The following is a 25,868-nucleotide window of genomic DNA, read 5'->3' as shown; positions in this document are numbered from 1 at the left end:
CTTATTGGTCTCCTTGGTAGAAAATAGGGGTCCTTTTCTCACAATGAATGCATGAAGTTTTGTTAGAATGAAACAATCTTAATCTTCATCCTGTTACCCTGAACCCTGATTAGCCCATCGAGTTCGTGTTGCACTAAATGAAGATTCCTCCTACTCCTGTCTACATTTGCCAAGTGAGATTCGATGTCTTCACTCCCTGATTCCCTTAAGGACCAGATTTCTTTCTGCTCAATGCACTTGATGCCTTCATCTCTTTGCTAAGACTTTTCTCTCTGCACTGAGTAGTTCTGCTCTCTAATGTCTCTGTAGGGCGTGTCTATCCTTGAGGAATTGGCTGAAATGACGCTGTCTTGGAGAAGCTCTTCTGTTCCACCAGATGGAATTACTTTCTTCATTCCATTGCCGTTGGCACATATCTCTACCATAGCACATGTTTCTTTGTGCACCTGCCTCAGTCTAGACTCTGTCCTCTTGACCAAGGACTCTATTTTATCCATCTTTGTCTTCCCAGTACCCTCTACAGTGTGTATTTACAACAACAGGCACACAATCAGTATTGACCGCAGGATTGAGTGAAATCAATTCCTAAATATTTTGAACAAAAGGTGATGCTGAAGAATGAAAACTACAGGTCATTTTTGGTTACAATGGACTTGTCTTTTGATTTCCCAGTTTATTATGATCTGATTAAAGCTTGTTTTTGAAAAAGTTTCCATTATGTGAATGTAAAGCTTTGGGGGGAAACCACATTCTGAAGCTCTAGTTGGAACAATTAAAATTAGTTATTTCATATCAGTCTGGAAGGAACTGAAGTAGATAAGCTCTAGGGTCAGCATATGCCTTGTTCAGCTTTCTTTAAAGGCATGGGGAGTAATAAAGCTTTCCATTTTATCTTCAGTGAAATAATACTGCTGAAATATCACCTCATTTTTGATGTCAGTGATGATTTCTTCTTACCTCCATGATGTCAAAAGGGAATTATTATTATTAGAATGACAGATTACTAATGATGCTGTAAAAAAAGAGGAATAGCTGAAATCATTATAACCCAAAAACCCAACATATCCCTTCTCGTCTGAGCCTCACTGTTGAGTACTGTGAACGGAGTCACTCTGTGATCCTGCAGCTGTGTAAAAATTATTCTAAGCAGGAAGTAAATCAAGAGCAGGTGCCTATGAATTTGCACTCACAGAACACCATCCTTTTAAAGTTTTAAGGACTGGATGGCATGATTAGGAGGTATGATTTATGTATGCAGGAGGGAAAAGCTTCTGTGGGGGCCCCAAATGTCTCATGAGCTGCTGTGGCACACTTCCACTGATGCCTTCGCAAGGGGAGACCTGTGTGGAAGGGAGGACTGGACAAGGGGCCTCTCCAGCCTTAGGCTTCTGTCAGCCCTCTGTGAGAGAGGGGCAGTATGGTCTAGTGGTTCTGGGCTATACTCCCTTTCCCATCTACTCACTTGGCTTGCTGTCGGTCCATGTCAATCTCTGGGTTTTAAATCACAGTGGCTGACTCAAGGGTCCTTTGATCAAGAATGCAGAGGATTGGGCACTGCCACTTTTGGGTCTTAAAGATCAAATCCACAGAACCTAATATTCCTCGGCTACACCAAGGTGCCTGGGATCTGGGTACATGGGTCTTCAAACCAACTGTATCATTCTTCAGATCTTTCCAGTGGAAAGAGAGGGGAAAAATAAATACCGTTTCATAGAGAAGAGAGCTTATAACAAAACAGCAGTTCAAGAATAAGAATGCTTTCCATTTCCGTGATACCTTCCTTTGAGGGATTTGACAATTATATTGTTAATTCCATTCAGCATGAAAGAACATTTACCTAGGGCTCAACTGTCTGCAGGGCTATTTCAGGAAGGTTAAAAGTTGCAGTTCCCTTCAACTGGAAACTTACAACCATTTCAGACAACGCTGACAGAGATGGTCATCAATAAGCCAACTGCAAAAAAAAAAAAATTAAAAAGGAAGAGAAATGAATTTCATAAGAACATAAAATGTGTGCTATGTGGCATAAAAAGAGGGGTGAGTACATATTGTGTTAAGGTGAGTAAGGAACAACAATCTGTCACAGCTCACGGAATAAGGCAAGAGAGTCACTCTCAAAGCACCATTTTATTCTTGTGCTCAACTTGGGATCTCATTGGATTGCTCAGTGTAGTCTCTCTGTCTCTACACAGGACAGAGTACAAAAGCTCATCTAAGAATTACAGAATCTTTTCCAGGCCCCTTCTCCCTTGTGGCAAAGATTTGGCTAAACATTTCCCTGAATTGAGGTTCTCAAAGCAGCACTGACTCTGAGGCAATGTGGCAGCTCTTGGTAATTGTGGCCAGCTTTTGCGAGATCTTCCTGGCAGCTTTAACCTCTCTGTTCCCACCAGTGAAGCTGCTCCAGATTAGGCAGACTTCTGTATTCCATTCCACCCTGAGAGTCGCAAGACCTTTCACTCTAATGTAGCAAGCAGAGCTACATCTCAACCAGCGCAGGACTAAAGAACACCGGAGGCAAATCCGATTGTTTCCTTTGTTTCCAGCAAGGAAACAGTGCTGTGAAGTGAGCAGACAGCAATGCACTGCCGTGGGATGAAATTTTCTGACTCCTCTCACCAGGTGTGCCCCTAGTTCCATTCTGTTCTCATGACTTCTACAAGGAGTCATGAGTTTGAAGGACATTTGACAAGGGGCTGTTGAGGACTGTTAAATATATTCAGAACCAAGTAATAATCAAGTGACTCTTGATTGTGCTTCCAGAATTCTAGCCACTAGAATTGGGTACAAGTGGGGTACAAGTTAAATACATGTTGATTTTTTAAAAACTGAATATGATAGCATGAAAAAGATGTCATAGAATATGTCAACCATGAGTACAGTCTTTTTAAAAGGGAAAGGAAGAAACCTTCAGTGTGTCTTCCTGGCAATAGGGCCTGGAAACTCAAAAAGTGATATAATTACAGTGGTTTCATAGTCTCATCTCTAAATCCCCTTTAAACGAACTGGCACCCTGACCCAAGAAAGGAATATATTCTAGGCTTCGTACAAATGATGACTGATATTTATATGTTCATTCATTTTTTTGTTTTTATTATTATTATTTTTTATTAACATATAATGTATTATTTGTTTCAGGGGTACAGGTCTGTGAATAATCAGTCTTACATAATTCACAGCACTCACCATAGCACCTACCATCCCCAGTGTCCATCACCCAGTTAGCCCATCCCTCCCACCCCCATCCCCTCCAGCAACCCTCAGGTTGTTTCCTGAGATTAAGAGTCTCTTATGGTTTATCTCCCTCCCGGGTCCCATCTTGTTTCATTTTTCCCTCTCTTCCCCTCTGATCCTCTGTCTTGTTTCTCAAATTCCTCATATTAGAAAGATCATATTTTAATTGTTTTTCTCTGATTGACTAATTTTACTTAGTATGGTATCTTCTAGTTCCATCCACATCATTGCAAATGGCAAGATTTCTTTCTTTCTTTCTTTCTTTTTTTTGATGGTTGCATCACATCTTCTTTATCCACTCACCTGTTGATGAACATCTAGGTTCTTTCCATAGTTTGGGCTACTGTGGACATTGCTGCTATAAACATTCAGATGCAGGTGCCCCTTCGGATCACTACATTTGTATCTTTGGGTAAATACCCAGTAGTGCAATTGCAGTCATAGGATAGCTCTATTTTCAACTTTTTGAGGAACCTCCATGCTGTTTTCCAGAGTGGCTGTACCAGCTTGCCTTCCCACCAACGGTGTAGGAGGGTTCCCTTTTCTCCACACCCTCACCAACATCTGTCATTTCCTGATTTGTTATTTTAGCCAAGGTTCATTCACTTTTAAACAAATATTTATTGAATTTCCATTATGTCACCAAAACTCTTGTGGGAGCTAAGCTTGCACCATGATGGGGAGAAAAACTATATATAAATAAATTTATGACATGGTGTCAGGTTGTGTTAAGTGCTATGAAGAACAATAAGACAGGATAAAGCAGATGATGGGGTACAGTATGTATGCTTGAGCTATTTTTAGATGGGGTGGTAAGGGAAGCGACATGGGGGCAGAAATCTGAATGAAATGTAGGTGTGACCCATGGGAGTATCTGAGGGCAACTTATACTCCAGAGAGAATAAAAAGAAGGTACAAAAGCCCTGAAATGAAGGTATAAATACTGCACTCAGTCCAGCAATAGCTTATATGGGTTGGTTCTACAAACCATTACCAACAAAAATGATGCTTCCAATATAGTAACATTGAGCTATCCATTGCCCACTCACTGGTAGTTCAGAATATGCCCACACCCTTACACCCCCACACCCAGAGCAGCAGATGGTTGAGAAATGCTAATACAGATGATTCTTTTGTTTAAGTAAGAGTCTTGTAACTCAAAGCACTTTGCAAGGGGCCATTTTTTTAGTCTGGTGGTGGAGGGCATTCCAAGAACAAGAGGAAAGATGTGACTAGTTCCTTGTCCCCCAGGGCAAATTATGACATGAGAAGCTGGAAACTCCAGACTCCTGGCTCTTTTCCCTTATTTGGAATGAGTCAATACAATTCCTTCTAGAAAGTTGTATAGTAGCTCTGAGAGGCAGGGTGGGTTCGAGGCACACTGGTAGTTTGCCTTCCCTGGAGGGTTCAGTTTATGTGTATGTAGACACTTGAACCAAACAGAGCCCTATGGACTACGGGAGCCTAGAAGTGCCATTTATTCCAGAGATCAACAACATCAAATTGGCCCTGTCCCTACTTCACTTCTTGCATTCAAGGGCTATCTTAGTCTTGTCATGAAGCTAAATCAATTCCAAGGAAAACCATGAGGTATGTGCTTCTTTTGTTAAAGGAACAGATGACGTATTTCAGTCATATTTTGTCTCTTAAAATCAAATCAATATTCAGGACACTTAAGCAGGGAGAAATTTCCCAGAAATAAATGCATTTTCTATATTCAGAAGAAATCATTTATTATTCCAGAGTTCATATAACTTCCAGGAGATGATCTGAAATATTACCAATGACTTACTATTTTCCACAGTTACAGGTGCACGTGCAGAGGTGTAGAAGTTAAGATTTTGGACTGTCTAGATCAACACACAGTACAAGTTCTATAAACATTAAACCTCACATCTGGACATGTATTGCATGCTTACTGTGGGTCAGGCATTATGGTTGTACTTTCTCTATATCATCTCACTTTATTTTACCGTACCTTCATGAAGAAGGGTCTATTGGGACTCTACAAGAGAGGAAACAGATGCTTAAACAAGTTAAATGATTTACTTAAAGAGTTAGAAATGACAGGACTAAGTCCAAATCCCTGACTGTCTGCCATCATCATGTCTGTGCTTAATCACCATTTGGTAGGGCAGTTTTCAAGAAATGAAAGTCAAACAGAGTAAGGTATTTAGAAGCCCTTGATCTATGCAGAATAAAACACCTGCTACTTGAGACCACTGGTAGCAGGAGGTGACTCTAGGGAAACAATAACTGAGGGCCTTGGCTCCTGATGTTAGGGCATTTCTCCCATCTGGTGCTGGGTCCAGAAAGTGATCAACTGTGTTTGCATTGACATCTTAGTTCTTCAGATTATATCTTTTTCCCTTTTAAAGCTTTTTTATTGGGCCAAAGTCTCGTAATGGTGAGATTATATTTAAAAAATGTTACCAGACTGAGAATATATTTATAGGGACAATGATGATAATTCTGAAGGGCATTAGTTTAAGACATTAGATATAGAAAGAGTTGTTAATTTCTGCATCAAAGATTTCATTTTGAAAATGATCATCACTTGCATTATTTGTAGTTACCAAAGTCTCAGAAAGCCAACCTGAAAGATCTCATATTAGTCAAAGATGGGATGCCTTACTTCTTTCTAAAATCTGTTTGATGAGAAATGAAGTACCTGTAAGTTAGCAACATACTTGGGCAGCAGTTACTGACATACTTAGAATTTACAGACGCTTCACAGAATGGCTAGTGATTATGCCTCTAGTTGGTAAAATAGCTAGCTGATTAGTCCCGGCAGAAATGACATATCCTGAGCTAGAACTACTGTCATGCCTTGGTAATGGGAAATAAATTCTTTAAGATCAGAAACAATGTCAGTTGTATTTAAAATGACACTGGAAACCACATTGTAATGGACAATTGTGCAGAGGTGAGCAGGGAGTAAAAAGAGATAATAGGATTTTAAAAATTTGATTTTATTGGTTCTCTCCTCTATTTGCATTTTTCATCAGGATAACCTCTGCCTGTAAGTTCTACCCTGGAAATTTTTTTCTCCTTCAATTTATTCTGGGTGTCTGGGTTGATTGAAAGGCAATAAACGTGTAGTCTTAGAAAGCCTGAATGGGTTGACCGAATTTTTGGTCTCTCTGAAAATTCATCTATTGATTTGACAAGACAGTTAGATTTTGTGCAGTTTGGAATACTGTAGTCATCATTTCAAGGCAACACAAAGCCGAAGCAAAGGCTTCAGGAGAAGTACTGATATGTCTGGACATCTGGAACATCTCTGAATCTCATACTGGGGGAAACATCCAGATGGCACCTAGTCTGTCCACAGTTGACGAGGAGGAGGAGAGACTCCTAACTGATAAGTTTAGCTATGCTCTTAGAAATCTCCAGAGAAGGACCACTACCACACAACCCCCCATATTAATGCTAGCCATACCTCTAAGCTACAGTTCTTCTGGTACAATTAAAATTCACTACATACAGTTACCCTTGGTTTATTTTTAGTAATCTTTGAGAAATCATGGAGGTTGTACCAGAAGGCAGGATATCACCAATATTGTTCAAGTTTTCAGAAGATAGAGCCTCAAAATGTTAACATCTGGAAAAATATTCTTTAAAGATAACTTAATAGAAAGAAAATGGTGAATCACCAAATGCCAATATGAAGTCATGACAAATGGATAGTGTTAGAGTGACTCAATTTTTAATTTTCTGAATGGGATACTCAACTGATGGTTCAAGGGAACATTGTGAATGTGGTCCATTCTGATTTTAGTAAGGTGCTGGTAAGGATGAACAACATCCTCGCAGACAAGATTAGGGAATGTGAACCAGATCACAGTATGGTCATTGGGTTTATAGGTAATCCAATGGTTCCATCTAAAAGACACTAATGTTAAGTAGCAGGGTCTCTAGTGGTGTGTTAGATGACTCAGTACTGTCAACATTTTCATTGCTATCACAGAAAAAAAGAGAACATACAATTTAATTCAACTAACATGTATTGAGTGGCAACTATATGCAGTGTATGTACTGGGCTGAGGGAAGAAAGTATAATAAGAAATCAACCAGGGGCGCCTGGGTGGCTCAGTGGTTAAGCCACTGCCTTCGGCTCAGGTCATGATCTCAGGGTCCTGGGATCGAGTCCCGCATCGGGCTCTCTGCTCGGCAGGGAGCCTGCTTCCTCCTCTCTCTCTCTGCCTGCCTCTCTACCTACTTGTGATTTCTCTCTGTCAAATAAATAAATAAAATCTTTAAAAAAAAAAAAAAAAGAAATCAACCAGTATCCAACATAGTATGTTGGAAAGAGGAAGACATTTGAAATCAGAAGATCTGGATATTTCTCTGTTTTGTTATTTGCCACATATGTGACCTTAGACAAGTCAATTCATATTTCTGTGCCTCAGTTTAACCTATCTTCGTGTTGGGAAATTGGGATAATTACCTAAAAGAATTATTGTGAGTTTCATATGAAACTATATGCTAGTACTTCATAGAAGGAGAGAAGATGCTTCGATGAGCATGTATTATCTCACTTGATCTGTAGGAAACTTTGTCAGGTTATATATTATGACTTCATTTTATAGTGAGAAAACTGAGGCACAGAGCTTAAATGAAATCTTAATGCTATTCTAGCACAGACGAGGAGGGAAGAGGTGCATCAAGGGAGAAGAAAAAAGGAAGTGATATTTGAGTGGTGCCATATTGGTTGTGTAAGAATTTTCTAGGTGCAAGTGTGGTGGAAAGGTGTTTTAGGAAAAGAAAACAGCATGGTCAAAAGCATAGCAGTGTGAATATGCTGATATATTTCAAGAAAGATGATTGGACAGATTTTGCTATAGCATCAGTAATAGTAGCTTCAGGAAAGAGTGATAGAGATGGTGGTAGAAAAGGTAAGCTAAGATCAGATTCTTGATTATGTTTACACTAGGAACCAGTGATGACTTAGCGCCAGATACAAAGTAAAGATCACTGTGGCTTTGGGAGGGTATTCTGGGGAGCAGGGTGCAAAATGGAATGGAGAACCTAAATTTTCTGGGAGATATTTGGGAATTTCTCACAGTAGATCCAGAAAAAGGCTTTAAGCTAGAGCATTGCAAATAGGGGTGGGTGGATTCAACCATTTTTGGTGGCACATTAAAGGGGCAGGTGCTCAGGAGAGAGAGGTTAATATCTTAGCTATTATGGATTCTATCAGCAAAGCAAACCAAGAACTAGAATTCCAGGTGACTGAACTTGTGAATAATAATTCCTATCTAGTTTGCTATCATCTTGAGAGCTGTCAATATATATGTTCAATTAAGAATACACTGCATATGAAAAGCCTTGAGCTTTAAAACTGAGCTAGCTCTGATTTTGACATTGAAGTCCCAGTGATGCAACTTGCACACCTAAGTGAACAGGAGAAAACAGAGACCCATGTACTACTGAAAATAACTCTTCACTACAGATGTCATTCTTTAATATCAGGTATTTTTATAAAAAGTGTTTTCTGAGAAATACTTTTTCAGAAGATTATCTCTATCTGCATAAGGGGATCAAAATGTAATTCTTGGTTTTGTACTTTTGCAGTCTAGGAGTTGATGTTTTTTCCAACAGGACTTCCATATGCATTAACACAAAATGAATATATGGGAAGCAGAAATGAGGAGGAAGGAAGAGGGTATTGTAATTTTGGTGAAATACATTCTGGAAGGTGTACTCACTGGATTTTGTTTTTTTAATAAGTACACCAAAGATGTCCTCTTGTTAAATAAGGTTTTGTAATCCAAGATCACTGATTCACTTCTGGGATTCAAGAACTTCCCAATGCAAAATGAATTTACCTTGGGAGAGGCTCTACGGATTTAATCAAATCATTAATGGGACTTATGACACCCCAGATAAAACAAATTACTAATAAAATTAGGGGAGTGCCTTTTCCCACAAAACAGATACAACCATGAACTTGAAAAATACGATCAAGATCTAATTTAAAAGGCATCTCTGTGTTTAGAGAAGGTGAAGAGGAATTTGCTTTAGCTAATTAGCACCCTCTCATTTTTTTGCTTTTGTTACTTCCTGTCTAAATACAGGTATTCTTAGAGCTGAGGTCTATCTGCAGTCCTAATAAGGTAGTGAACCTACAAATTATTTTGTCTATTACTTATGCTTTCTGACTCTTCATATCATAAGGAGCCTGGACTGGTTACAGATATCATTTAGTTGGACACTTAGCTGCAGGCAAATCCATACTCAAATCATCCCAGATGGGGGCTGGGTTTTTGTTGTTGTTTGTTTTGGGAAGAATCCGAGTGCCCCTCTGCTTCCTCAGTAATCTGTTCCTATATGTCCTAGCCAGACCCCACGGCATGGGAAGGTTTTCACTCTGTGGTGAGTTGAGAGACATTCTCAGCATTCTATAAGGATGATAGAGATTTTCTCTCTGTCTCTCTTTCCCAGCCTGGATGCTCCTCTCTGCCATCAGAGTTAGGACGTCATCATGTGTGTGGATAAAAACTCCAGAAATGACAGTGATGCTGGTGGGCATTTAGGAGTAGATTAGAAAACTGACAGTCCCAGGCTAACAGAAACTATCCTCCAAAGACAGGAGCTAAGGAGGCGACCCAATTAGTCTTTACTTCTCTAATTTCCCTGATTACATACCTCCTTTTACCCCCTGTGCTATACCTAGTAAGTCCCCCAGACATAGACCTAATCAAGAAGGCAGAATACTGATGGCAATGCAATTTAAAGGAGAGCTGTGTTGCACGAAGATATGTGGCCGACAATGGGACCCAAACCACCAGAAGCCCCTGAGGCATAAAAAGCAGCCGGCCCGATAACGTGTTACTGTGGATTTCAAAGCAAATGAGGACAGAGACAACTGCATGTCAGCTCACGGCTGGGAAGCTTCACTGGCAAGAGGGAAACTTTCCTGAGGCCTGGGGTGTGGAAGCAACAGTAGCCTACATCACACTCTCTGCTTGAATTTGCAGATTTCGAGGGGGCACTTTTTGGGCTAGAGTTCTTGGTCGTGGGTCCCTGGGTGGGTGTTAAGAATCCCTGGAAAGAAGGTAAATGTCTCCAGATCTCCATAAATGAGGGCTATGGGACGTGCTGTGTCACAAGAGAAGGGCTGGACCTCAGGCCAGAGGATTTTCTTTTTAAAAGCTGTGATGAACTTTCCGTATGCTGAGGTCCAGCTGGTGCTGAGTTCATCTTTGGACTCTATCTGTTATGCAGTGAAGCGGAGGGTAGGAGAGGGCAGACTCTGGAGCCTAACTGCCTGGTCAGTCCTGGCTCCTCAGTAGCTACTCAAGAGATGTTGTGAACACGAGCAAAGTACTGAGGCGAACCAAAGCTCAGTTTCACCACCTTCAAAATGGGCACAATGACAGTATGTGAGATTCGAAAGAGAAAGAGAAAGTTTCTAAACATTGTACGGGTTAGATCAAATAGGTCTGATGCGGCAGGCAGAGGACCTGTCAGAGAGTCAGTGTTCGACAGGTTATGTCACTTTGGCGGCCACTCTTAAGGTCCGTGGCAACAACAGTAAAGAAAGAGTGGCAGAGGAGGTGATGGACCGAGTCAGGAAAGTGTTATGTGCCGAGGTCACAGGAAAAATGGAGAGAAGTACCGTGGCCTGCACTGAGCATGACTTAACATCTCAGTGCTTTACGGGAAAAGAACAAAGCAAACCACGGTGATAAATTAAGAGGAATATTGGGAGCGTGGTGAAATTATCATCGCTATTTCTTTTTATTTGTGCTTATGGTGTGGTGGTGGGGTGATTACCAGTTTTATTTGAATGTTTTATAAGCTGTTAGATTTATTTACTGCAAACGAACAGATAAATAGGGACGTTATTCAGCTGTGTCGTGGCATGGGCTCCCCATCAGCTCTTCCACTGACTTGTAGACTCAGTTAATTAATGAGGCAAGGGCATTATGGGGCGAGGCAGTGCGGGGAGCTGGATCTGCTGGATGATTCATCTTACTGTGGGAAGAGCGGATGAATCAACTCACGTGTTCGAAGTCTTGGGGTGGGAGGGAAGGTACTAGATGGAAACCTTCGTGGTGTCTTCAGAAGGACATACCAACAGGGTATGTCAAAGGAGTAGGATCGCCTCAACATGCTTGGATTTGATGGAAACTGGAATAACTCCTCTTTTCCAATCCTGGTGTTCATGATTATACTTTTTCATATTTTTTTCTCAAGGTTGCCTTCTTACAACAAGGTGTCTTTAATCCTAAGCCCAAGGAGCTCTGCAAACACTGTTCTTTTTTCTTTCTTTCTTTTTTTTTTTAGATTTTATTATTTGACGGAGACACAATGAGAGAGGGATCACAAGCAAGGGATGTGGAAGGGGGAGAAGCAGTCTTCCCGCTGAGTAGGGAGCCCAGCATGGGGCTTGATCCCCAAACCCTGGGATCATGACCTGAGCCAAAGGCAGACACTCAATGACTGAGCGACCAAGGTGCCCCAAACACTGTTTTTCCACATTTCCATCATGGTCTATTCTCATTTACCACTCACAGGTGACATGTCACCTCCACAGGGAGACCTTCTGTGACTCTGTCTAAAGTGGCCCCCACCAGCCACCCATGCATGACCTTGCTTTACTCTCAGCATAACAGGGTAGCTTAGTGGTTCAGTGCATGGGATAAGGAGCCAGGCTCCCAGAGTTCAAACCCCAGCTCTTTCCCTTCAATGTATGACATTGGGTATGCTAATTAACCCCTAGCCTTAGTTTCTTTACCTGTAAAGTGGAAACAATGAACATTTTTTCCTTCTGGGACTGCTGTGAGGGCTCACCCACACATGTCACACCATGTCCAGCATATTGTAATACATCTGCTATGGTAGTCCTTGTAGTTTTGGACATCATCGTAATCTGAAATCACCTTTTTATTTATTGTTATTGACTCTAGCCCGTTGTTAGAATCTAAGTACCACAAAAGCAGGGACTTTTTATTGTTTAATGCTGGGTTACAGGATCTAGAACAGGCTCCAGAGTAGGAACTCAAGAGGCATTCATTGAATGAATAATCAATCTATGAGTATTTAAGAAGTGAGCTTGTCCAGTTTTCAGGCCAGGCAGCAAAAATAGTGGTCCTGAGTTGATCGAACCACAACACAGAGAGAACATGAGCTACAAGTTATCTTGCCTAGACTGAAATACGAACTATGTTTCTGCTTGGACAGCCCACTTTTCTTGTAGATTCAAAATTGTGCAGGACCTTTTGATCTCACGTTAGTCAAGTGAAAGCAATAATTTTTTATTGTTCAAAAAATTATCTCATGAGACCAAAGTATACTAAATATTGCTTTGTCAAACTATACCTCACCTTTCCCGCCCTTCTTTCCTGGGACACACCTCCTACAAACCAGTAAAAACCACTGAAAGTGACGCACGAACAGTGACAGAACACAGGTGAAAGGAAGTCATCTTGACTTCTAGAGACAGGAATGCCAAGACTGAATCTTGCTACCACTACAGTGACAGTAACCACTCTACCTACAGCTTGCTTCCAGAATTCCAAACTTGCTCATGCTACACACATTGTGACTCATAAATGTCTTGGGTTCAGTAATGCAGGAAAAATAAAAATAGTCCTAAGGATAGAGTTGGGTTTTTTTTTTTCCTCCACCATCTCCCTTTGTAACGGACCTCGATAGGGTAAAGCCCCGACAGGCGGAGCTGCCCGGTGCCTCTCCTTTGCTTCCAACCCTGTTAAAGGTTAAGGATGCTCCAAATTTGCCCTTCAGAAGGTAGGACAGCTCAGCGAAAGGTCGTTCACGGAAGAGCCTGCTTTCCTACCTCCTTCCTTTTTCTCACTGAAGAATTCACGTCAAAGAAAGTACCCAACTCTGACTTATAGGCGGCCGCTGGTTTCTGATGACTTATATATGGTTTTTAAGCCCAATGATAATGACTCTTAACCATCCCTGACAATGCTACGGTAAGCCTGAAGAAATGAGCTATCAGATGCTCTCAACTCCCAAAATGGAAAAGGTCATGCCGGCCACATCTCTCATACATTTGGCTGCTGTGTGCCCTCCCGCATACAGTAAATATTGTTTGAGGGACTGGTTAGTGTGTTGTAAAATTGATAAGACTCAGGTTGCCCAAGGCATTTCATAAATTTCATAGGTCTTAATTTATGTTGCTATGGTAACCGAAATGGTGGAAATTCCCGAGATTAGTAGGCTTTTGTATCCTTACCCTTAAAATGATAATAATGTAGATTATGACTCCAGACATGGTCTTTGCTGTTGTGGGAACATGTGCTCTGTATGTTGAGTATTCCGTGGATGCTAAGGTATGATTGAATGTACAATAATTGTAATTTCAACTAAGATTCCTGACGCCTAACCTGATTTTCTTATTTATGTGTGTGAGTCTTGATGGCCAAAAGGTTAGGAAAACGACTGTCTTCCTCTACAGAGAAAGGGGGAATTTGAAGGGAGAAGCGGAATTCTTACAAGCAACCATTCTAGAACGCTCGTCTTAAGGACTGATGTGAATTTGGCTCACCTTTCCCATCAAAGGGAATTTCTATGTTGAATGCTGAAGACCTTGGTGCATTATTAACAAGTGTTTTAAGAAAAGACACTCCTTGGAGGGATTTAGTGCTTCAGCAAAGTCTGAAGTGAGAATGAGAGGATTAATGAAGCCCCTACCTTGAGACAGGAAAATAACTGAGAACCTGATGGGCTGCTCAAGGTCATAGACATTAATTACATGGACCCAAAGCAGCCAGGAAATGCGATTCAAATGACCTAGGATTGACCTGAGACAGGAGTATGTCCCTTCCCAGAGCCCAGCTTACCTTATATCCTGATGATTTGATGTGCACGCCGCGTTTGGTCAGAGTAGATTTCATTCGGATGAAAAAGGAACGTTCAAGGGTGTTGTCAGTGGTTAGCAGACTGGGGCTGGTTGACTCCACTGAAGAATACAAAAATATATACACACATGATTTAGATGTCTACACAGCCCCTCACAGCTACCGCTCAGGTGCAATCCTTGAGTTCACTAAAAATAAATGACTGATGGGTGCTAAGAGCGTAGTAATCAATTTACCTCATTTAGAAAATGTTTACTTTGCAGAAAATAAAAAAGAAAAATTAATGAATCCAAAGTAACTCCATTCCAGTTTCTAGCAGGAGAGGCCCTTTAACTTCCAGTAGCTCCCCAAGTAGGGTCTTTAAGTAAGTAAGTAAGTAAGTAGCAGCAGCCACCCCTCGAGGCTTGCCAGGTGCACAGGGATGGAGTAGTTGGGAGAAAGAACACCATCGATTTACAGAATCAACCAACACTGAGGCAGGCAGGCTGCTGATGGGGAGTATGGATCTCTGGCTCTTTGTACTCCTTGCAAATCCCTTCTTGTAACATTTGCCCACTGGGCAGTTCTGAGGACAATGGGACTGTATCCTGGCCAGGGTCCTTGCCCTCCTGAGCTGGTCTTTGTTGTGGGGAATGAGAAAGCATTAAGTCTTCTCAACTGACTCATGACAGAGGGCCGAGAATGGAGTGTATAGACAGAAAGGAATAAAAACCACCAACAGTATCGTCCACTGCTGTCTCTAATGACCGCTTGCCTTCCACTCCTGTTGGAAAAGGATATTAACAAATAATCATCTCCTCAATTAAGCAAGACAGTTACTCTTTCGCTTCATACATTTGTAGACTAAGCAGAACGCTTCTTTACTTCTGAAACTTAAAAGGGTAGTTTTCAGTTTTGTTGATGTAAAAATATCTTTCTGCAAACAGGCCAGAAGGCCACATAAATCCACCTTCTGAGGGATTTTTATCCATTTAAGTGATTTCCTGCAAATATATTAATTTTGGTACTTTTAAGCCTAATCGATACTGTCTAATTTCACTCTTCTAAGCTAGTACTTTAAAGTTTAAAATATTTTTCTGAGTCTAAAATTAAAAAAAATATACCCAACAACAAACAAGATTTGTTTTGAGAAGCCTAACACGAGTTTTCTCGGGGTGGGGGTAAAGAAATAGGGGTCACAAAAGAATTTGTAAGAATTAAGCATGTACAAAAATAGTTATTAAAACACAAAGAAAAAGAGGAAAAACAAGCTTTTGAACTTCAAGAAACATATTCCATCTATTTCTAAGGGAAAGAAATACCCATTTTTTACATGAAACTTAATGCTCAGAAGAGAGAATAGGAGCTCCTATGATACAGAAACCTTACTGTTTGTGGTCTGTGGCTTTTCTTGTAGCATTCCTGTCTAAACAGGACTGTATTTTCCTGTGTTTGTGGCACTTCTGTTCTGGGGTGAGGGAGCCTCTGACAAGTATCCCTTTCTTATGGGTCTCTCTTAAGATTTTTCTTTTCTTTTCTTTCTTTCTTTCCTTCTTTTTTTTCTTTTCTTTCTTTTTTTTTTTTTTTTTTTTTGTTTTAGAGAGCATGGATCTGATGTCATTTTAAATGTACAGCTTTTTATCACTCGAGGGAAAAGCAGAGCTATGTTATATTTAGTACTTTCATTTCTTCTGATTAAATATGAATTACTATGAAATTTTTCTCATCATCTAACACGCCATAATACGCCAACAGCTTTTTAATACACTATATAAGCACAAACTTCTGCTCTAAGAGTTTAATTTGCCCCTCTAATCCAATCACATCAACCTTATTTCTCTTATCAGAGATTCCCATTTTGAATTAAATGAGCTCATTAGTTTTAATCAAAAGCAGAGAGATCAAAACTTAAACGTAAATGCTTTAGATCAGAACTGTCAGTCAGCCGTGCAGTTCTATTTTACTAAAACACAAGATCAGAGACCCTTAGAACCAATTTTTTCTCGTAAGGGATGCCGAGAGCTTGAAGATGCTATATCCTTTTTTTTTTTTTTTTTTTCTTTCCTCCCCTTCCCAAGGACAGATTATACATTTAAGGTTAGACTTCATTTATAGCAGTTTCTCATCCTGGTGGAAATGGAAAAGTATGCCAATCTGCTATTGTCCCTTTCACATTTATTGGCACTGGTCCTCAGAGACTTGAACTAATGGGAAGCCATCAGAATCCACACCACAAACTCGGCCTTAAAAATTCAGCTCTGTTCAGCAGGATCGTGTTTGCAATAGCTGAGGAAAAATGAAACTTTCCACAGAAGTGAGATGTATTTTAGGGCTAGGGTCCTGGGGTACTGTGACCCCAGGAGAAAGGAACTGCCTCCCTCCAGAAGAGTGAAGAATTCAGGCATCATTAGAAACTATTGTTTCCAGGATGGAGAATTGCGGAGTACAACACTTCGTGGGCACGGCTGCTTCCTGCTGGGTGACAAGCTTTGTATGAGCTGTGGGGACTGAACACGATGTCCTGGGCTGACTGAGGCCCCGCACACAACAACCCCCACCCCCTTGTGTTACAACGGTAATTGCCTAAACATACAGGGGTGGCAGTAATTAAACCCAGGACCACTGGTGGGAGAGGAATGCTAAGGTCAGGTTTTGCTCCATTGAAGCTGAGATTTAAGATCTAAAGTGGTCTTTGAGCTTTATTTCCCATCATGGGGGAATGGGGAGTTGAGGAGAAAGCGAGGCGGCAACTTAGAAAAGAGACGGATTTCTGATAAAGATTTTCCTTTTCATTCCATATGACTTTCTAGTTCTGAGGGTGGGGCAGGAGTAACATGCCATTGTCCCTCTCAAAGGGACACGTAACAAACTCGTTCACAGCACACGCTGGCCTTGGCCGTGCTTCCTTCAAGGGCTAGCAAATACACGCTGGTCATCCCAGCTCTGACAATGGCGGCTCTCTTGTGAGAGATGTGTTAGGTGCAGGTGACAGGCAACAGTGGTAGCTTTCCAAGAGAAGCTATCGGAGTGTCTCGGGTGAGAAGCAAGATTTTGATGAGGGTTCTCTCAGGAGAGAGTATAGCTTTGTTGATGTGCAACGTGCCTGTGGCATTGAATAGAAAATGTGTGTGTGTACACATGTGTGCATATATGTATGTGTGTGTATGCGTGTGTGTGAAAAGGACAGGGTGGCAGGAGAGGGGTCCTTAAGATTGTGCCCTACAGAGACGGAGGGCTAGTCTATGCCAAAGAAGCATTTTAGAGTGTTTTCTAGAGATCAGATGCTTTCCTGTCAGCTTTTTTTGAGGCAGGCCATGATTGCGGTGTGCTCTGATAAGAAATTTGGGATTCAGAGAAGCTCCGTCCGCTGCCGGAGACAAAGGAGAAATTTATGGTTGAAACTGGATTAAGTGGTCAAAGCCCGGATAGGGCCAGTTTTGACCCATGCGTTATAAACAAGGAGCTGGAAAACAAAACACAAACGAGACCCACACAACTCAAAGTGAGATAAAGAAATAGACTCTCTTTAGCTGAATCTCAAGGGCCTCAACTTTTTAATAAATCTAAGTTATCTCGGCTCTTGAAATGTCAGTTTTTGCATATTTTGTAAAATTTACAGAACAATTTATAGCAAAGTTGTAATAATTTTTATGTTGGCAAATGCCACCACAATGTGAAATCATATCTGCGTTATTTCACATTTGTTTATGAATCCCTGACTAGAGCTGTACTTGCTGCTTCCTTATTAGTATCTAGGGGCAGGAGGTGATGGGCAAGCTCAAGGAAGAGGAGGAGGTAGCTGGGAACCATCTAGTTCTACTGGCTAATCCTAGGGCCAGGTCCACCTGAACACTTCCAGGATTTTTTCCAGGGTCTCTGCAAATAGATGGGGCCCCAGCATAAAGAGGAGCTTTCTTTTTCATACACTATATAAATGTTTTCAGTGCAACTCCATGTCAGAACCTTCAACTGCCACCAAATCCTGCTTGTAGGAGGGAAGGACAAGAAAAATTAAGTTTTGAGAAAACCTGGCTGCTCTTCAGTTGCGAACGAAAGACGTATTTTTCCTTTGGAAAGAGAGGTGTATCGGGCTAGGCTGCTAACACATGTAGTTAAATATATTCTTTTCCTATTTTATTGCCTAAACGAATCTCTCCTTTTTCAGAGGTTCTGTGCATATAGGACAAACCAAAGTGCAAACAACCAAAAGGGCTTTTACAAGGGAAGAGACATTGGTTCATTTTGCAATTACCCCGATGAAGCCAAATTGTTTCATTGTCGTATTCTGTTAGCTTTGTTAGATACTGATATATTTTAGGACTTTTGAATGAGTAGGTGTCAAGTATGTGGCAAGTTGTTTCTTTTCTTACAAAAGTTTTCCTGTTCTTCCTCAGCCCCTTGGAAGTTATCTATAGTTATATGGATTTCTCAGGTCAAAGAGATGTGAGCCTAAGTCATGTGTCGCTTCTAGGTGGAATCTTTGAAAAGAGCCAGTCTCTTCATAGAAAGAGGTCCTTTCTCTTTCCTTCTGCCACGGTAACTGTCAACATTTCAGATGGTGCCTGCCCTATTATCAGCCTCGGTCTTGGAAATAAGATAGCGTGGGACAGAACCCACAGCGGACCCTCACACAAACAAATTTTTGTTACAATTTTGGAATCTTTTTTTTTTAAAGATTTTATTTATTTATTTGACAGAGAGAAATCACAAGTAGACTGAGAGGCAGGCAGAGAGAGAGAGGGAAGCAGGCTCCTTGCTGAGCAGAGAGCCCGATGCGGGACTCGATCCCAGGACCATGAGATCATGACCTGAGCCAAAGGCAGCGGCTTAACCCACTGAGCCACCCAGGCGCCCCTTGGAATCATTTTTTACTGCAGTATAACTTTACTGTAGTATAACAGCCCATAACAACCCATACTGACTGGATACAAATATTGGATCTTTATTATATAAAAATGTTGTTGTCCAAGTCTTCCAGATAGTCAGTGGAAGAGCAAACAGACATGACATATGTTTGTCTGATTTTGCCAAATACCGCCCTAAGATTTATTTAAATCTTCATTGTATGTCTCATGCTAGGCATTCCAGGGCAAAAATGCGGACACAGGTCTAATCTGCATCCCCTTTACCACCTACGGTGGTTCCTTGTTCCCAGAGTTACATAAGTACATATATGTATTTACCTATGTCTAATATATTCAGGAGCTACTATTAGTTAAACGCTGACTTTCATGTAAGAAGATCTTCCCAACCTAGTTTCCCAACAGTAGGACAACCGTGGTAAATAAATCTTGTCTCACAGATAGTATCACAGCAGATTTTACATTCTTCCAGGATGACAAGTGTAGTCATTTAAAAACGCCATAAATTGTTCAATATTCCTGCTTCCAAAAGGAAGGGTGAGCTAGACTTGGCGACCTACTTCTAATAAATAGCAAATGGTGGAACTGGTGGACTATGACTCAGTCACGACAGGAAGAATGGGTTCTTTTTGGCTCTCTCCTGGGTCATTCACTCTGATGGGGGCCATCTGCCATATTGTGAGGACACTCGGGCAACCTGGTGGAGAGGCCAGTGTTGCAAGGAATGGAGGCTTCCTAGTGAGTCACGGTCACATGACTGACCTTAGAAATGGACCCTTCTGCCCCAGTCAAGTCTTCAGATGACTACGCTCTGAATGATATTTTCATCGTAACTTCAGGGAAGATCCTGAGCTTAGAACTACTCAGATTAACCATTACTGGATTCCTGACCTGTAGAAAACATGTGAAATAGCTTTCAGCAAAAATATTTGGGGTGATTTGTTATGCAACGATACACGACTAATACAACACCCACATCGACCCTCTTTTTGGAAAATTCATGGCCTTGCTTTGGCGTGTGACAACAACTTGGGTAAAACTCCTGTAATAGTGAGAAGGAATGCTTTGCCTACTGTGCCTGTATCTGGTGAATTCACATATGCAAGAAACTCTACCTGCAATGCTGATTTTTCTTAGCAGAGTTTGTGATTTCAAAGGTAAATGCTCAATTGATTTTTTTTAAATGTGCGATTTACAAAAGATGCTATGAACAGTGCCATCTACAAGATTGGGAGATCTTGAAAGGCAGGCCTGATGTCTTGCTTGTCTATTAGGTGGTTTCTATTCCCTGCTCTCCTCCTGCCTCCCTTACCCACCTCCCTTTGCCCCCCACCCTGGGAGCCGCAAGTGCCCAGCATAGTGTTTCACATAAGTAGTCACTCCGTGTGCATGCAGAATAAATAATTAGATGCTTTCTTTTAAGAAGCCATGGCATGCCATGCTCATGGAATGTCTTGGGCCAAGACTTGGTGTTTTGTTGTTGTTGTTGTTTATTTGTTTCTGAGGAGAGGGAGTTCTACGCCTCTCATTGTATTCATCTCCAAGGCATGTTCTGCAAAATATTTTGAGCCATGTGGTTTGGTAGTTGAAAAAGGATGGGCCCAATTTCCCCCAGAATTAGAGAATACTTCGTTCTGTTTTTGAGAGTTGGCCTTCATCCCACTGGCCTGTCCTCTACCATGTGCCAGGCAGCTTGGAAGGGGAGAACAGGCTTCAGTAGACTAGACTGAAATCCTTGGCCATGGAGGCAAGGCAGTGCCCACCATTTTCTGTGAACAGGCACTGCATCACCCTTTGGGTGCCATGCAAATGCAGTTCTAGCCCGTGAGCTCTGGCTCGGCAATCAGCCTCTGGTTCTTGCTCTGGAGTATGACCAAAAAAACCCAAAAAACAAAAAAACAAAAAAACCTCCAAAAAACAAAACAAAACCCACCAAAAAACAACAACAACAAAAATCCCTGAATTTATTTAAGTCTCATTAGAGCCGATTCCTGCTCCCACTCAGTCGTGAGTCTTCAGCCTTGTTTAGAAACTTGTGAATCATTAACTGAAACTCTAGAGCATAGCTGTGAAAATAATTGTGGTTCAATAATGATGTAATAAACTTTTTTCAAAGTCACATTAAGGATAATCCGCAAAAAAAAAAAAAAAGAAAAAATAATAATCTGCCAACCCGTGCCACCTGTCAGCACACACTCGCTGGCAATATCTGCTTGCCTGGGATGAGAACCACGACACATAAGGTTGCCTTTCAGGTTTCCTGCGTCTGGCAGGGGTTGCTCCTCGGTGAGGTTGTCCCCCGAGGGAGAGGAGCGTGTTCGGCTACCGCCTGCTGTTCTGTACTTGGTGTGTGGATGATACTGCTCTGGGGAAATAGACTCAGTGTCAGAGTCAAGCTGCTACCAGTGGAGTGTTTCTGTACATGACTACGAAAGCCCCAGGAAAAGTTCAAGGGGAAAACCCGGGCAGTGTAAAGATGGCCTTGGAGAGTACAGGGCATCCAGTGTGGCCTGCTCTGCACTCCCAGGAACAGGCCGTACGAAGGCTGCCAGCAAGTGTTTTAAATCTTACCGGAGACGCCCTATAAATGTGGCCACTTGAGGGATCTATTCAGGGAGAGAAATATGGCGCGTCCTCCCCGGATGCTGTGGGATTCCATTACCAATATTGCATATGGGATCGAGTGTGGCAATGCTTTTATCACGACTATAAAGTGGTTATGAGCCAATTCCTCATATAAAACATACTCAATAACATTGAGGCTCCCCCTCCCCCCTTTTCTGTTTCCTTCTTTTATTTCCTTCTTTTCTTTTTTCTCTCTTTTCCTTTCCTTTTTTTATTTTTTATTTTATTTTTTATTTTTTAAACAACAAACATGATGTCAGACAAAGGGCATCAGGACTTGGTCTTTTGTAGTACAAAACAAAATAACAATACGTAAACACCTTTGTGAAGGCAGCTCAAAACCCCATGTTTTCTATTAAAAAGTCATGTTCAATCTTCACTGTTGATAGAACCGAATAGCTAACACAGAGAACATTGTATATCAGAAAGGTCAATAGTTATTATGAGCTACAAATATATTTTTTTCCATCCTTCAGGCTGTTTAGCGCATATCACAGCATGAGCAGCTGTCTCCTTTAATGCTTTTAAAATTAGAATCCCAAAGAGGAAGAAAAAAATTATGGTTGCAATGATTGCTCTTTGCTTTTGTAAGTTTACTTTAATATACTATTTTATATACATGAGTCTCCCATGCAGCCCATCCATGGGGCAGGCACCGGTTGCCAGGACCAGGTAGAACGGCCATGTTTATTTTCTGAGCATTCTGGCCAGATCTCCATTTCAGGAGCAAATGTGGGCAACACACTATGTTGTAAAATGGGGGGTATAGACAGGAGTCAGGTGGCAATGGCACTTGAAAACACACACATATGCATTCTGCCTTTAAAGCTCTGTGACTGACTACAGCAGTGCCATGGGATGAGAACCCGGCATGGAACCCGGTATGGAACCCAGCTGCCGAATCAGGCGGTGATTTGAGCCATTGATACACAGACATCGACTCTAGGCCTCTCAGCTGGGAGCACACCTTTTGAGGTTCTTTTTTTCAAATTTTATATTAGCAATTTTATTGTTAAACAGTTAAATATTATGGGCTTCAAGCCCCACAAAACCTGAAACTACCCTTGCTTCTGAGCATCTTATTTATTTATTAACATATAATATATTATTTGCCCCCGGGGTACAGATCTATGAATCATCAGTCTTAAACAACTCACAGCACTCACCATAGCACATAACCTCCCCAATGTCCATAACCCAGCCACCTTATTCCTCCCAGCCATCCCCAGCAACCATCAGTTTGTTTCCTGAGATTAAGAGTCTCTTATGGTTTGTCTCTCTCCCAATCCCATCTTGTTTCATTTTTTCCTTCCCTACCCCTGAAAACCCCTACTCTGCCTCTCAAATTCCTCATATCAGTAAGATCATATGATAATTGACTTTCTCTGACTGACTTATTTCGCTCAGCATAATACCCTCTAGTTCCATCCACGTTGTCACAAATGGCAAGATTTCATTTCTTTTGATGGCTGCATAGTATTCCATTGTGTATATATACCACATCTTCTTTATCCATTTATCTGTTGATGGACATCTAAGTTCTTTCCATAGTTTGGCTATTGTAGATATTGCATCACCTCCTTTTAAGGATTTAAAGGTGGCTCTTTGGCCTGTCCCTGGAACTTTTTGCCCATACTCAGTGACCAAAAAAACCCAAAAAACAAAAAAACAAAAAAACCTCCAAAAAACAAAACAAAACCCACCAAAAAACAACAACAACAAAAATCCCTGAATTTATTTAAGTCTCATTAGAGCCGATTCCTGCTCCCACTCAGTCGTGAGTCTTCAGCCTTGTTTAGAAACTTGTGAATCATTAACTGAAACTCTAGAGCATAGCTGTGAAAATAATTGTGGTTCAATAATGATGTAATAAACTTTTTTCAAAGTCACATTAAGGATAATCCGCCAAAAAAAAAAAGAAAAGAAAAAATAATAATCTGCCAACCCGTGCCACCTGTCAGCACACACTCGCTGGCAATATCTGCTTGCCTGGGATGAGAACCACGACACATAAGGTTGCCTTTCAGGTTTCCTGCGTCTGGCAGGGGTTGCTCCTCGGTGAGGTTGTCCCCCGAGGGAGAGGAGCGTTTTAAAGTAGCCCATGTATGCACCTGTCAGATGTTTTATTATCACTCCCTAGTTCTTGTTCAGTTATTTAAATACTGAGTATCTACAATGAGCTAGAGTTATTTGTAAATGCAAGTGCTTACATCTTGGAGAAGGGGAAATAGGTAGAAACTTCTGGCAATGATGAACCCTATAAAGAAGAGAAATGAAGAGTAAGGGGTTGGAGAGCGAGGTGGGGTGAGGGTTGGTTGGATGGACACAGGGGGCTCACTGATGGGAGCGCTTTGGAGAAGACAAAAAGTCACGTGGATAACTGAGTGAAGATGCCACACATACCTCACACTGTAATTTCAGAACATCGGGTTGGTAAAAGGCTTTATAGAAAACCATTATTTGGATAGATGTGTCCTAGTGACCAATTCTAGACATGTTATCTTCTGTGGTTTTTTTCTGGTCCAAAATTAAAATAAGTGCTATACAAAAGACAAAGAATTTAACACGTAGGAAACCAGTAGAGGAATTAGTGGACACAATTGTCCAGAGTGTTCCGTGCCCCTGGATGTACCCACCAGCATTGTTCATTCTTCCGGCAACTCCAGAGGGAGCAGCTTCAGGACAGAAAGGGGAGGAAGATTGAATAAAAAAATGACTTCTTTCTCTTTGGTGAGTTTTTGTAATGAAAATAAAGAGTTCTGAGCATGTTCACTGGTCAAGAAGACTGAACTTAAAGGTGTATACACTGACAATGCTCATTGAAGAATTTAAATCCTAAAGGATATTTAATCAGTGACTGAGAAAGACAAGTGAATCTCTGAAATGAGGGGGAAGAAAAAAAGGAGGATGTGAGAGAAAAAAGAGAGGGTCGGGGAAGAGAGAGGAGTGTGATGGGAATGGCCTTGAACATCTCAATTTCAATAGAGGACATGGGAGATGAGAGGATTTTGAAAGTGAAAGCAGATACCTAGCAGCCCATGCGGGCAAAGCAATTGGACTGATAGAAAATAAGTAGTAAGACTTGACAGTGCCTGGAAGTTGCTTAGTTTTAAGAGCACCAATTTTCTGGGGTACCCTAATAACAGTGGCTTTGTGGTCTTTCCAGGCAGTGCTCAGGATCGGGAACTTTTCCCAGGGATGGGAGCTGGCCCGATGGGAAGGAAAGAAAGTCCCTAGAGTGAGGGATTGCCAAGGGTTAAAAGCAAGCAAGTGAAAGGGACAGAGGGATGGGCTGGGGAAGAGAAAAGGGTAATAGGGTGGTGACCTGGGGGAGGCCACCAGGAAGGGGGAGGTCTGTTCAGAAGGTATTTGTGAGGATGCTGTTTATGGCTTTTAAATAAGTTTATATCCCTCTCTATTCTCTCTATGCTCATAGGAAATTTGGAAAGTATGAAAGAGTAAATCAGAAAATTAAAAAAAAAATCTCTACAACTTTGTCACTCATTTATAGTCACTATTAAAAGTGATGTTTTGCTGCAGTCTTATTTACTATTTATTTATATACTGATTTCAAAACCGGGACCATTTTTAAATAAAAGTCATGGCTCACTGTGTGATAATAGCAGTACTTTTATTAGACACTGTTTGGGGGAATAAAAGGATATTGGAGCTCTTGGTTGCAAACCTGCTTTAAAAAAAACCAGAAATGAGTGTATCTGCATTTGCCCATATTATTATCACTTCAAACATGCTCTTTTTACTGGCTATGTAATGTTCCATAGCTTGGTGATGAATTTTTTTGAAATGAATCTTCCTTCAACCTTCTTATTATTTCTTAGGGTGGATTTCTAGAAGTGGTATTACTAGATTTAAAAACATGAGCTAGCTTGCTTGCTTTCTTTCTCACTTTCACACTTTATATTTCTTGTCTCTCTCTCTCTCTCTCTCCCTCCCTGCCTCCCTTCCTTTCTTCTTTTTTCTTTCTTTCTACAAAAAACTAATGTGTACAAATTGATTTTGCATACAACTTTGCAGAAAAGTTATGCTTTATTTATATTTAATCAACAGTGTTTGATAGTGTTCATATTGATTGCCATATTAAAATATTTGTTTTCACTTGATTAAAAAAAATTAGCAGAAGAGTGAGAGAAGATACTTTACTGGGGTCTTCCTGAAAAGGTGTACGAAAACACCTCACATGTTTAATATGCATTTCTATTTCTAATAAAGTTGAAAGATGTTTTAATCCATACTTACTGGCCATGTGAATCTTTTTCAATGAATCCTGCATTTATGTCCTCTGTTTTCCACTTGGGTTTTTAGTATCTTT

General features: G+C 41.0%; 1 protein-coding gene across 5 annotated transcripts in view; it reads right to left on the bottom strand.

Annotated features, from left to right (window-relative positions):
* NPAS3 (neuronal PAS domain protein 3) overlaps window positions 1–25,868 on the bottom strand; it is an 845,279-nt gene that overhangs the window by 52,190 nt on the left and 767,221 nt on the right. For all 5 annotated transcript variants that reach the window (XM_059181882.1, XM_059181877.1, XM_059181880.1 and 2 more), the window contains one exon: window positions 14,055–14,173. In XM_059181882.1, the coding sequence (XP_059037865.1) occupies window positions 14,055–14,173 (119 nt within the window). The remainder of the gene's footprint in view (window positions 1–14,054; window positions 14,174–25,868) is intronic.

Source organism: Mustela lutreola, chromosome 7 (genome assembly GCF_030435805.1).
Source record: "Mustela lutreola isolate mMusLut2 chromosome 7, mMusLut2.pri, whole genome shotgun sequence".
NCBI classification, from domain to species: domain Eukaryota; kingdom Metazoa; phylum Chordata; class Mammalia; order Carnivora; family Mustelidae; genus Mustela; species Mustela lutreola.
The sequence above is the reverse complement of the archived record's forward strand: the minus strand, read 5'-3'. Positions and strand labels throughout refer to the sequence as shown.